The following is a 14457-nucleotide window of genomic DNA, read 5'->3' on the forward strand; positions in this document are numbered from 1 at the left end:
ATTGTAAATAAAAATTTTAAGTTTTTTTATAAAGCACCAAAGAAATAATTGAATTAAATTAAAGAGACAGAAGAGAAAAATAATTTTTTTAAAAACATTTTTTTATTTTAATTTTTTTTTGATGACCAAAAGCTATTAAAATAAGGAGTAATATGAGACTCCACATGTTTAAAAGTTAATTTTTAGTTGTTTGGCAGTCATTAAGGCTAACTGCACTGTTAAAGCTTAGTTTAGAACTGGTATTTTTAAGCGTACCTATTTGGTGGCGGTTAGTTAATTTCCAGCTGGGCAGATAAGCAAGTTGGCGATTTTTCAATGATTTCTCTGATTGCAGCACACGATGGCCCTTTAATTCATATCGCCAGCAAACCACTAGGAGCAAGGTCCCGATTTCCGCATTTTACTGCACATCTGCAAATGCGGGAATTTGCTCCTTCAATTCACCACTAAAAACTGAGAGTGCTGTGAGCTCCTCCCTTATTTCGGGAGCGATTTCTGGCCCATCAATTTCGAACTGACTTGGATGTTTGTCACGTTTCAGTCGCTAAAGAATGTATTCTGAATTTTTTAGTGATTTGTTTATTTTTTACATGAAAATCCTTTTCCAAGCAAAGTAGTAGTGGAAGACAAAGTGCGGGCAGGAGGCGAGAGGGGAGGGATCCACACCTTAGCCTCTGCCTGGAGTGTCCACGAGTCTAATGCTGGTGCTGGACTTTAGTCAGCTTATTTGAGGGTGGAAGGACTGGGAGAGATGTTGGACATGACTGTTAATGCAGGCTGAGCAAAGATTGTTCAAGTGAAGCACTCTTCAATGAGCTGTTGCCAAAGAGTTCTGGCTGCAGGCAACTGTTGGACTGCTCCTGCTTCCTGGCCATTCTCTATGTCATCAGTACCCTTTCGCTCTTCATACTGAAAGCTCTCATCCAATGATGGCTCCATGCATTGTCTCTGTTGCAGAGCAAAATTATGCAGCATACAGCAAACCACTATTATGCAGGACATTCTTTATGTATTGCAGGAACCCACCTCATCTGTCCAGGCAGCAGAATCATTGCTTGACGACTCCAATGGTCTGCTTGATGAGGGCTTTGGTTCATCCAATAATGTGGCTGTAGAAACACAGGAACAAGAGTAGGCCATTTAGCCCCTCGTGCCTGTTCTGCCATTCAATTAGATCATGACTGATCTGTATCCTCCATTTACCTGCCTTGGTTCTGTAACCCTTAATACCCTTACCTAACAAAAATCTATCAATCTCAGTTTTGACATTTTCAATTGACTCCTAGCCTCAACAACTTTTTGGAGGGAAGAGAGTTCTAGACTTTCACTACCCTTTGTGTGAAGACGTGCTTCCTGACATTGCATTTTAAGGTTATGCCCCCTTGTTCTGGACTCTCCCTTTACTGGAAATAGTTTCTCTCTAGATACCCTATGAATTCTTTAATCATCTTAAACACAAACATTGTGGTGCAGTTCAGCCACTGTGCATGGGTTCCTGAGAGAAGTCATGAGCCAAATGTGCAGGTGATCTCCCTTGTTTCCAAGCAGCCAGCCTCTCACTTACCGTGCAGGGGTAAAGGGGGCCATTTTAATTTTTATCGCCGGGCGAAGAACGGGTGATAGCAAATTGGCAGCTCATTTTACACCTCACCCGATTTTTTCTCCCATTGACTGCAATCAGCTGTGTAAAACAGACAGAAGGCCTCTTGTTTACCTATGTAAGGAGGCGCGCGACTGTTTAAAGACCTCTCGCTGAAAATGGTTGCCAATCAGTGGAGCAGGTGCCAGGCCGGCTCTGCTTAGGATTCTTCAGCAGCCCCTCACAGCCACCAACGAAATGTAAATCAATCAGAAATCATTGCAGTGGAGTCAGGAGGAGCAGGAGTGGTCTCCCGACTCCACAGCACTCGTGATCGCACCTCCCCCACCACCCGTTGCTGCTCCACGCCTCCTCCAGCTAGACAGGCGGCCCAAAATTCATCTTCAAAGGGGCGCCCTGCCAATGGAGGCATGACAGGAGCTGGCAATTCACCCAAATAACGTCAATGAGGCCTGAGGCACAATTTCATGCTGGCCTCGGGCCTCCCGATTTGGGGCTCGGTAAATCCTATTTTGCACAGTAATCTTTATAAGAATTCTTTCATGGACTCCATGGACTTGTTGAAAGAACATACAAAGCAGCAACTTAATTGAGCTCTTTTTATTTACACTGATTATAAATTCCAGTATCATGGACATGCGAAGGTACATGTAATGCAACAACATTTTCTGTGAAGGCTAGAAAAAAAAAGTCATACTTCAACTACAATGTCCATCTTACTATATACATTTCCAGCGGCAGACTGCTATCTAACTATTGCCAGCTTATTGCTTGTGACATACGCAGCTCATGCATTTTATCTATTCATCTCATTTATGTACTGCCACAGTGGGGTCAGATCCAGCTCCGAGTGCAAGGCATTCACATTCTAACATGTAACATTCCAAATGTAATGCGGATTCATTAACAATCTTTACCCTAGGAAGAATGAAAATGCGAGCGAAGGGAGGAAGCGGATGTTTGTACATCATTTTTCCTGTACCTGCAGCCGACGCTCTAAATATCCCACTGCACATTCACCCTTCAAACAGTGTGAGAAGATATAAATACAAGGTGAAGGGGGATGGTAGTCAATGTTTGACTCCGGCATGGGACATTTTACGAAAGAAATTATACATTCAGGTATCACATTCATACACTTTATTTATATTCAGAATTAAAAGTTCTCAGGGAAGCAGAAAGAAGCCATGTGTCCTTTCCGATATCTGACACTACCTATATTCATCCAAACATCTGACCTCTTCTATGTATCATATGTCACAGTCCACACACAGCTGTGAGCTATCATCCGTTTGGTTTATTTGGTAAATTTCTAGCATTAATAGTCGTTAGTGAGAAGAGGCATTCAAATATTAGACAAAATTGGGATGTTATATATGTCTCTTAAGAACATGACACCCTGTAGGGTAGTAGCTGATCCTATTGAGCCTACAGCAATCAAGGCATGGAAGAGTGTTTTTGTAGTTGACGTCTTTGTGCATAATATTCATGCAAATGCTGTAAGTAGCGCTTCACATTTCGGTAACTGAATTCTTGGCATTTTCATCTTTTCACTGTATGAACACAGCAACAAGGATCCAGTCAGTTTTTCCCTTGAGTAAGCCTAGATATAAAACTACAGTAGTCTGTAACAGTGGACAGTCGAGGTATGGCAAGACTGACTCCGGTCTCTTGTGGAACAATATCACATCTTTTATTATTTCTGCCTGAGAATTGTCAATCAACAAGGATGAGCAGTCTTCAGACATGACCATCCAAAAATATATATATATATATATGTATATGTGTATACTTTAAACGTCTCAGTGGAAAGCAAACGTCATCCTTTTTGTAGCTTTGTTGTTGGTGTTGATTTTATTTTAAGACAAAATGCAATGGTCCTAATTCTCATCCAGATAATCACCTGAAATAAATCCCGGCTATCTAAGAGCCTTCCAGCCGCTGGTTATGGTTATATTGAACGGAGGTTGAGTATGTGCAGCCCAGTCCTGTTGGTTCTGTGATAGCACCAGATGAATGTGTTAGTGAGAAGTATCCCAGCAGCCATCTCTTAGATTCATGTGAAATACCGACAGCTCGTGGAGTCAATGTAACAATATGAAGTGCACTTCAGTTCTCCGTAAGACCTAAAACAGGACACAAAGAGGGAACCAGAATCCTTTAATACTCTTTCGGAAAGGGCTGCACACAAAAAGCTCAATTGGATAATACAGCTGCTATCCAGAAGCAAACGGGAAACAAAAATGGGAAGGATCAAAAGAAAACCCGCAAATGCAAGAAATGAGAATTAATAGAAGGTGCTGGAAATGCACAATTGATCAGTCAATACACAAAAGGTGAAGATATAGGCTAATGTTTTGGCTGTGACCCTTCATTAAAGGAGTGGTGAACTGATGGGCCATTCATTCACCTGGACCACACTATAAGATGTTTACAGAGTGCTATTGGCAGAAACCTGGTTGCAGGCCTCCTGATTGAAGATGGTCCATGTCACCGGTTCTCATAAAAGGGGAAGAGTAGAAAGATAGGGATTTATTAAAAATACTCTTTTGAAGTCTTTTTAAAAAATTGCTAAGCATTCACACTCCTTATCAGAGCTTGCAGGGGTGCTCTGTTCACACTCGTTTCAGGAAGTTGGTCCATGGAGGGGGGCTAACATGTGATCTTTAGGTGAACTTACCCGGGAAGATAGGTTTTACAGGTTTGGTAACCAAAATCTTTGTCATCACATTCTTCAAGTCCCTTCCATAGGTATCCATCCCCACAGAAGGCTTGCTTACAATCTGCAACAAAGCAACAACAGAGCAAGTGTATTATCAGAAGTTTATGACACAGATCAGCATCACTGAAGGATACTAAAAACATTTCTAATGGATTGTATTTAAAAGTCCACTTCTTTTTAATTCATAAAACCTACATAGCAATTTTATATTATTAAACAAAATATGCATATACATTTATAACTTTCCAAAGGAAAGCATGGTATGTAATGCACGAATCTTCACTGGGTGTACAATCTTCACTGGGTCTACAATCCTTACTGGATGTAAGCAGTGCTAGCAAATAATTATCGATGGATGTGGAATATTACTTTTTGCCCGCAATTATTACGAAACATGTTGTGCTTTGGCTTCAAGATTTTGGAGGTATCTGTTTAAGGCACTAATGACATGTTAGCTTATTTTTTTGCCAATCTGGGGTGACTTTTAACAGAATTACCTCTTTAAATCCATAAGAACAAGGGAATGATTTTACTGACTACTGCAGTCCTCTGGCATGACCATCACCATCACACGTGGATGAGATTTGGTTGCTCAACTCAATGCTCTTAGGGTTATGTTATTCCTCTGACTGCTAATGTCTTTCTGCCTGTGGAGCTGATTGTTATGGAGTCACTCGGCCAAGGGTAACCTTAAGTTAGCTTGATTTGGTTCAAATGTTTGGTTTGAATGTAGTAAGGCTTATTTTCTTAACACTTCCCCCGGAAAACATTCAGTTTTTTTTTTATTCGTTCACGGGATGTGGGCGTCGCTGGCGAGGCCAGCATTTATTGCCCATCCCTAATTGCCCTCGAGAAGTTCTCTGGGAGCAAAGGTCAGGAAAAAGGTGCAGAGTCCTGCATCACCCGTCCAATGTTGCCCCAGGATTTCCAGGGCTTTACTGACAAGGGGACGGAGCCTAGCCTGTGCCTGGAAAAGGTACAGGCCAGACAGGGCAATTATAATAACGTAGAAGGCTGTGTTCCCAGACCTTATTTCCCCAGTGTACTGCTTGCTAGATGCTGAAGTGCAGAGGTGTCCAAAGAAGGTGGCACTGTGGGTTGCCCCAAACCCCCGATGGCTCTGATTTGACAGAGGTCGTGAGGACAGACTGACAATTGCAGGTACGCCTCTTTTTTCATTTTTAGGACCCCCACCTCCACATCAGGATCAAATTAGGAACTTCTGGCTGCTGATGGTCCTGATCCTATGGCCACACTTGCAGCTGCAGCTGACTTTCCTGCCTCTACCTCCAGTGCTAAGCCTTGATAGGGGATGGGCCTACACCAAGGCTGTCCCTGGACCATTTAAATGGACTGGGACAGGAAATCCAGACAATCCCAGGACTGGACAGGATCAGCCCTCTTCAGATTCGTTGCTACTGTCCAGTGACCAGGCAGGGTAGTTTCAGGAAAATCAGCCTTATCGAGTTTGATTTTTCCTAAACTAATCTGAGCTGAGTTGTCCACAAATAAAAATAGTAATGTGCAGGTCTACATTTCTAATGAAAGATTTAAGAAATAACTTTCTTTAAATATGATATTTGCTAACTTACTTATACAGCTATCAGTGACAATCTTATTTCCGTCATCACATTCTTCTCCATTTTCCTCCTGAACTATTCCATCTCCACAGAACCCTGCTGGATGTGAAGGAGAAGCTGCCTGCTGGATAGGGGAGATCTATACGAAAGTAAAATACACAAAGCAGAATCATTATGTACTGTGACAGTCTCACTATTGGTAATTTTCCAAAATGGTTTGCCTGGCTCCAAGAATATGGAGTGGGGTCAATGTAGCCCATACTATCGCTAGCAGCAAGTCAGTAAACATGGACATAGCATCTCTTTTTAAACCTAAAACAAACCTAAACCTAAACAAAAATTGACACCGAGCCATAGGAGATATTGGGACAGGTGACCAAACGCTTGGTCAAAGTTGTAGGTTTTAAGCAGTTTCTTAAAAGGAGGAGAGGTGGAGAGGCGATGAGGTTTGGGGAGGTAATTTTAGAGCTTAAGACCTTGACGGCTGAAGGCATGGCAGCCAATGGTGGGGCGAAAGAAGTGAGGGATGCACAAGAGGCCAGAGTTGGAGGAACGCATTGCTCTTGGAGGGTTGTAGGGCTGGAGGAGGTTACAGAGATGGAGAGGGGCAAGGCCATAGAGGGATTTGAACATGAGGATAAGAATTTTAAAATTGATGCTTTGGTGGACCGGGAGCCAATGTAGGTCAGCGAGCAAAGGGGTGATGGGTGAATGGGACTTGGTGTGAATGAGGATATGGGCAGCAGAGTTTTGGATGAGCTCAAGTTTATGGAGGGTAGAAGATGGGAGGCCGGCTAGGACAGCATTGGAATAGTTGAGTCTGGAGCATTGACAAAATAAACTTTTTTGTTGAAAATTTTTAGTAATTTATTTATCTAGTTCAGGAATTTTGACAAATGGCAATAAATCCCTCTGATCTTGGTGAATAGATATCAGATAAACTGCCCTTTGTTGATGTATCCTTTAAGTGAAGTAAATGTTAGAATCAAACAGCTGGTCAGAAAACTGGTCAATTTTACATCGGTCAATTTTCAACAACTTTATGTAACCTTGCAATGGCTTACACAAACTCCACTATTATTCGTCTCTAGAGTTAGCTTGTTTGTTTTCAGATGGGCAGGCTCAGAGCTTACTGCAGCCTCTTTCCCGGTTATGCTGCCAAAAAAAGCTTGATACAGAATGAAGGATGAATGTAGTTATTTGTTTTCTGAAAACGCAAACCTTGATCCCTGCCCTATCACTTCATTTACTGGTCTTAATGTAGGTTGGAATGAATATCTTTTGGGGGGAAAATTTCTATTATCCCATTTCTTCATTCCCCTTGGCTTGATGCCTGAAGCCCAGAAGGTCAGGGCATGACATGCTTCTAGGCAGCCAGCAATTTCCTCTGTTACTTAGAGTCAGGAAACATCAGTGATTGCCCAGGCAATATCTCATTCCTTTTCTTTTCCCTCATGACCACAAAGATGCTACAACTTCCAATTAGCACTTCCCCATTTGCGATGGCTGTAGCTCAGATCAACAAATGGAAGGGAGAAGAATTTGAACCCCTATCTATCCCTAGATCCATGGCATCCCAAAAACCTCCTTTAAGATGGGAGACTTTTAATTGCAGCATTTAAAAGAAGCAGCACAAGGGGAGGATTTCAAGTCCTCACTGCAGAGTTTCATACAACAATAAAACATACTGGGAATTTGGACAGAAAATCAGCGGGATTTTCCATTTCTTATTTTCCATTTCCATTATGGATGGGAAATCCTGCAGGTCCCGCTGACTTCCTTGCCCAAATTCCTGATATACGTTCCCGATGGTTCAAGGCCCATACTGGGAGTGCAAATTTGTAATACTAACCCTACAAGCTGCTCCTTTTATTCACTCTACATTTTCTTTTAAGTGTACTTTCAAATTAAATACCAATCATTGTAAAAGTGCCGCTAATACTTATGGATGATAAAAGTCTACCTGCAATCTCAAATCTTCACTGTGCCATCTGGGAGTTTGTGCAGTTTCTTTGTACAACTGTTGACAGATCATTCGGAAGGAGTAAACTTAAAGGAACATTGCTCTAATGCTCTCCATTCTCCTTTTTATTACTAGGGGTTACTTCAACTTATACTGCAATCCAGTGTCCCAGTGGGAAAATGACAGTACTCCCCCAACTGAATTTGAAGGAAAGACAGCCCAGGGACATAAAGTTATGACTTTCTGGCTAACAGCCAAGCAACTGAACTGCTTATGCTCTCAGGTCTCACAAGTTCGGCTGACAGTTGAAGAAGATTAATTCTCCTCAATGATTGTTAAGACTTGCAAGAACTAAGTTCTGGTATTGTCAGAAGTAAAAATTCTCTTTGAGCAAAACTAAAAAAATAACAATAAATCTTAAATGCCCTAGACGTTTTGCCTCTCCATATAACACTACCCACCCACTAATTTTTAAAGCAGATATTGGATGGGCAGAGCTGAAAGTTGCTCAGGGACGCAGTCTGCTGCTTCCCTGCATGTCCCCGCCATCTCCTGAGGATTGGTCCTGTTGACATATGGGGGGCTTGGGGAGGGGCTTATATAACCAGCAATTCAATGCAGAAAAAATGGCCTCCACTGCATTTCCCGCCCTTAAAACTGCTTCAAAGCTGAATGCAGGGGATGTTTGGAAGGGGAACAAAAAAAATTGCCGGCCAGCACTCACAGACCTTACACAGACCAAAGAGGGTGGAGGAAGAAGTTTGTAAAGAAAGAGGCAGCCTGCATTCTGATCTGCTGCCGCACAATTACTCTGCCCTCTTTCTGCCAGGACTTCCCGCTGGAGGCTGGGAGCCCACCGCCGGTTTGCTAATGATCACGAGGCCAGAAAGGCCTCTGCAATTTGGGGTTCATTTGCATGGTGGCTGGAAATCCCATTTTCCCTCCCACCCAATCAACGAGAGGGACTGAATGTCTATCACAAATATATGCAAACATCATTGTCAGCGGTTGTAGGAAGTGCAATCTGTGAAAAGCGATTCCAACTCACTTATTAATAGTTGAGGTTAAAAATTAGACATTAGCATTTGCATTTCTCTGTGTTTTTGGTGTGATATTTTCAGAGTGTCAGATCGAACCTTTGCCTCTCCTTGCATTTACAAATCTGATTGGTTTGAAGCCAAGGACAGCTTGGCATTGTTCTGACTAATATTTCTCAGCCTGGCCAATAAGTCACGTGACCCGTGACAGCAGATGGTCTCACTGCATTATGAGGGAGGAGGGAAGAGATCTGAAAAATGAACACAGTGTATCTGCCTCCATCCCGTTCTCTCCACCCATAAGGAGAATGGTGGGAATTAAAAGGACATAGGCTCACATGGAGAAATGCAGGGACTGTTGCAAAAAGAAAAGTGTTATCTATAATTATCATAATGCCCTTTTACTTCTGGCATCTTAAACTCAACTTTTCATCTTAATATTTGCACAGTCCAGCAGATGGCATTCTGCTTACAACCAGAAAACCAGATGCATTTCCAGCAATGCTGAGGATAGGAGGAGCGAAGTGGAGACCTATCTTTAACTGTTGCTCTTCATATTACATCCAACTGACAAAGAAATGTGTGAATAAAAATCATAACAAGTCAGAGTGGGGAGGAGAAACACTTTCCAACATAAGAAGTTACATTGGGCCAGATTTTGCTGGAGTGGGGAATCTCGCATCATGCCCCATTAGTTAGACTTGTTTGTGCACATTTAGGATTTAAAAATTTTTGCCCACAAAGTTGCTGGAAGTTCGAGCTGAAAACGGAGCGGTGAGAGCAACAGGGCATCTGGGACCTTGGTGAACAACGGGACAAATAATGTATCTCCTTAACCAACTAAACTAAAGGATTGAGAAATAAACAGAGGAAGGACTGAGCAGGACGATGAATTGGACTGGGTGAATTCAAAGTTAAATCAGGTACGGAAAGAGAAATCAAGAAAGATTGGATTAAGAAATAGAGAAAAAAAGACAGAAGGTGAAAGTAAGAAAATAAATTAAATTTGACATAATTAAAATCTCCTAAAACAATTCACAACCTGAAGAAATGGGACTCCACATTTTAATTGCTCACTTTCTTGGCTGGAGAGGTTGATTGGCAGTCATTAACAATTATCATGTTGTTAAAAGGGTACTTATGCTATTAATTACCAGACTAGTTGTGGGATTGTGAGTTGCGAGAAGGATGCAAAGAGGCTTCAAGGTGATTTAGACAAGTTGAGTGAGTGGGCAAATACATGGCAGATGCAGTATAATGTGGATAAATGTGAAGTTATCCACTTCGGAAGGAAAAACAGAAAGGCAAAATATTATTTAAATGGTGATAGATTGGGGAATGTTGATGTACAAAGGGATCTGGGTGTCCTTGTACACCAGTCACTGAAAGCAAACATGCAGGTGCAGCAAGCAGTTAGGAAGGCAAATGGCATGTCGGCCTTCATTGCAAGAAGATTTGAGCACAGGAGCAAGGATGTCTTACTGCAGTTATACAGGGCCTTGTTGAGACCACACCTGGAGTACTGTGTGCAGTTTTGGTCTCCTTATCTAAGAAAGGATGTACTTGCCATAGAGGGAGTGCAGCGAAGGTTCACCAGACTGATTCCTGGGATGGCAGGTCTGTCATATGAGGAGAAATTGGGTCGACTCGGCCTGTATTCACTCGAGTTTAGAAGAATGAGAGGGGATTTCATTGAAACATATAAAATTCTGACAGGGCTAGACAGACTGGATGCAGGGAGGATGTTTCCCCTAGCTGGGGGGTCTAGAACGAGGGGTCACAGTCTTAGGATACGGGGTAGTACATTTAGGACTGAGATGTGGAGAAATTTCTTCACTCAGAGGCTGGTGAACCTGTGGAATTCTCTACCACAGAAGGCTGTGGAGGCCAAGTCACTGAATATATTTAAGAAGGAGCTAGATAGATTTCTAGACACAAAAGGCATCAAGGGGTATGGGGGGAGAGCGGGAATATGGATTGAGATAGAGGATCAGCCATGATCAAATTGAATGGCGGAGCAGGCTCGAAGGGCCGAATGGCCTACTCTGCTCCTATTTTCTCGGTTTCTATGTTTCTATGAGTTTAATGGGCAATTAATGTGCAAATTTTAGGGGTTACGGGGAGCAGGCAGGAAATTGGACATGAATTTAGATTTGAGGTTAGGATCAGATCAGCCATGATCTTATTGAATGGCGGAGCAGGCTCGAGGGGCCGATTGGCCAACTCCTGCTCCTATTTCTTATGTTTTTATGTTCTTAAATGCAGCAACTTCAGGAAAATCACGGGAAGGTTAAGATTGAGATGCTGTTTTGGCGAAGCTAACGGCAGTGCAGCTCAAATCGTCCAGCAACTTGTGGCAATTTACAATTCACGGGGTATCTCTTCCTTGCCACAATTTGCTGACTGATTTGCTCATTAATAACGGTGTGCGTCGTTCAGATGCCATTATCTTTTCAGCAAAATCTGGCCCATTGTTACTCTCACCCTTTAAATTCCAAAATAAAAGTTTAAGGGAGCTCGCAACAGTTACAATTTCACTACCTGAATCGGCAGCCATCCCACAGTGTCTTTGAAGTACAATGACCTCTGATCTTTTCTGAAGGCTAATGCATTTTCAGTGTTCAGCTGTTCCAGCTCTTCTTCGCTGTCTACAACAAATATCTAAAAAGAAAAAGGAAATCTTTCTCATTTTATTAAATATTATTTCGATGTTACAAAATTTTCAAGAAAGCCAGGATGGATGCAATATGATTAACTGAAGTAGTAAAAGAACTTAAGAACTATATTGACAATTTGGCCTCTCTGACTGCAGTGTTTTTATGAGCAGGCTCCAATCTAATATATTGGATATGTAGTGTTTGTGCACAGCATGGTTTGTTCCAATACACCAATCTATACAACCAGATGTAACATTCCTTTTTAAAGACTATTTATGGACCTACAATAAATAAAACTAGCTACTATTCCAGTTTTGTTTTCTGTTATGAATTCCACTAGGAAAAACTTCTTAACTTCCCCCTTCACCCACATCCAATCATGTGCACATACACATCCACACACACACAAAATTAGCTAAGTTAAATTCAGAATTGGAATTCAAGGCTTGGATCTGGGTGCAATAAGTCAAATATTTTTGCAATATAAAGTAGGGTCTCCCACTAAAATGTATACTTACTACTGGTACTTGTGGAAAGTTGATCAAAGATGGGAGTTCACTATCTGATGGGTTGCTTACGGTCTGAGGAAGATTACAGTAACATCTTCCCGCTGGCCCTGGGAGTCCTCTTTCACCCTTTGGTCCAACCATTAAGCGGCCTTTTAAATGAAAACAAGTAGGTTAATATTTAATAATGGCCAATCAGGAGTACAGCCTTTTAATCAAACCGTTTAACCTCAGTTTCACCCTTCTTGATACAAGTTAGTGCATTACTATTGTGAAATCAGACAGTACAGTACGTCTCTTTAAAGACTCTTTGCTAGCCATATGGAAAAGATATTGCGGGGCGAAGAGGATCTTAGCTTGGTATATCAGACAGCATTCAGAAAGGACATTAATACAGTTCTGAGTCATTTTGCATTTGAAAGTCATATTGCTGCTCATGCCTGGTGAACACTGGGGCAATGCCCAGTTGTACGGTACCAGATGTGAATAAATAGTTACCTCTACCTAGTGTATTATAACTCAAGCAATCTTTTTTCAAACCAGACACATGCCCACTGTAGATTTCCACACTATGTTGCAGGATTTGCTTCAGTTCAAAGAACAGAGTGTTCGCCTGGTGTCCTGGCCAACATGCCTTCCTCAACCAACACTACCAGAAAGAGATTAGCTGGCCATTCATCTCATTATTATTGTGGGATCATGCTGTGTGAAAAATGGCTGGTGCATTTACTTACATAGCAACAGTCACTGCAAAGTAATTCATTATATGTTTGTGAAGCACTTTGAGACATTTGTGAGAGTCGTGATGAGGGGCTTTATGCATGGAAGTCTTTATTTTTCTTTCTCAATTCCTTAGTCCTTCCTCCATGTTGAGCACCACTTGGAGGAAGCACTGAGGGTAGCGAGGACACAGAATGTACTCTGGGTGGGGGACTTCAATGTCCATCACCAAGAGTGGCTCGGTAGCACCACTACTGACCGAGCTTGCCGAGTCCTGAAGGACATAACTGCTAGACTGGGCCTGCGGCAGGTGGTGAGGGAACCAACACGAGGGAATAACCTACTTGACCTCGTCCTCATCAATCTACCTGTCGCAGAGGCATCTGTTCATGAGAGTATTGGTAGGAGTGACCACCGCACAGTCCTCGTGGAGATGAAGTCACGTCTTTGCACTGAGGACACCATCCAACGTGTTGTGTGGCTCTACCACCGTGCTAAATGGGATAGATTCAGAACAGATCTAGCAGCTCAAAACTGGGCATCCATGAGGTGCTGTGGGCCATCAGCAGCAGAATTGTATTCCAGCACAATTAGTAACCTCATGGCCCGGCACATTCCTCACTCTACCATTACCAACAAGCCAGGGGATCAACCCTAGTTCAATGAGGAGTGTAGAAGAGCATGCCAGGAGCAGCACCAGGCGTACCTAAAAATGAGGTGCCAACCTGGAGAAATTACAACTCAGGACTACACGTATGCTAAACAGCGGAAGCAACATGCTATAGACAGAGCTAAGCGATTCCACAGCCAACGAATCAGATCAAAGATCTGCAGTCCTGCCACATCCAGTCGTTAATGGTGGTGGACAATTAAACAACTAACGGGAGGAGGAGGCTCTGCAAACATCCCCATCTTCAAAGATGGCGGAGTCCAGCACGTGAGTGCAAAAGACAAAGCTGAAGAGTTTGCAACCATCTTCAGCCAGAAGTGCCGAGTGGATCATCCATCTCGGCCTCCTCCCGATATCCCCACCATCACAGAAGCCAGTCTTCAGCCAATTCGATTCACTCCACGTGATATCAAGAAACGGCTGAGTGCACTGGATACAGCAAAGGCTATGGGCCCCGACAACATCCCAGCTGTAGTGCTGAAGACTTGTGCTCCAGAACTAGCCGCGCCTCTAGCCAAACTGTTCCAGTTCAGCTACAACACTGGCATCTACCCGACAATGTGGAAAATTGCCCAGGTATGTCCTGTCCACAAAAAGCAGGACAAATCCAATCCGGCCAATGACCGCCCCATCAGTCTATTCTCAATCATCAGCAAAGTGATGGAAGATGTCGTCGACAGTGCTATCAAGCGGCACTTACTCACCAATAACCTGCTCACCGATGCTCAGTTTGGGATCCGCCAGGACCACTCTGCTCCAGTCCTCATTACAGCCTTGGTCCAAACATGGACAAAAGAGCTGAATTCCAGAGGTGAGATGAGAATGACTGCACTTGACATCAAGGCAGCATTTGACCGAGTGTGGCACCAAGGAGCCCTAGTAAAATTGAAGTCAATGGGAATCAGTGGATGGAGTCATACCTAGCACAAAGGAAGATGATAGTGGTAGTTGAAGGCCAATCATCTCAGCCCCAGGACATTGCTGCAGGAGTTCTTCAGGGCA

The 14457-nt window shown here is 42.8% G+C and overlaps 1 protein-coding gene across 2 annotated transcripts in view; it reads right to left on the minus strand.

The window, feature by feature from the left end:
* Positions 1-2185: 2185 nt before the first annotated feature.
* colq (collagen-like tail subunit (single strand of homotrimer) of asymmetric acetylcholinesterase) overlaps positions 2186-14457 on the minus strand; it is a 95368-nt gene continuing 83096 nt past the window's right edge. For both annotated transcript variants that reach the window (XM_068002687.1, XM_068002679.1), the window contains 5 exons: positions 12078-12217; positions 11444-11563; positions 5915-6041; positions 4281-4383; positions 2186-3726 (listed from right to left, as the gene is read on the minus strand). In XM_068002687.1, coding sequence (XP_067858788.1) covers positions 3657-3726; positions 4281-4383; positions 5915-6041; positions 11444-11563; positions 12078-12217 — 560 coding nt within the window. In that variant the 3' untranslated portion in view covers positions 2186-3656. The remainder of the gene's footprint in view (positions 3727-4280; positions 4384-5914; positions 6042-11443; positions 11564-12077; positions 12218-14457) is intronic.

Source organism: Heptranchias perlo, chromosome 2 (genome assembly GCF_035084215.1).
Source record: "Heptranchias perlo isolate sHepPer1 chromosome 2, sHepPer1.hap1, whole genome shotgun sequence".
Taxonomy (NCBI): Eukaryota; Metazoa; Chordata; class Chondrichthyes; order Hexanchiformes; family Hexanchidae; genus Heptranchias; species Heptranchias perlo.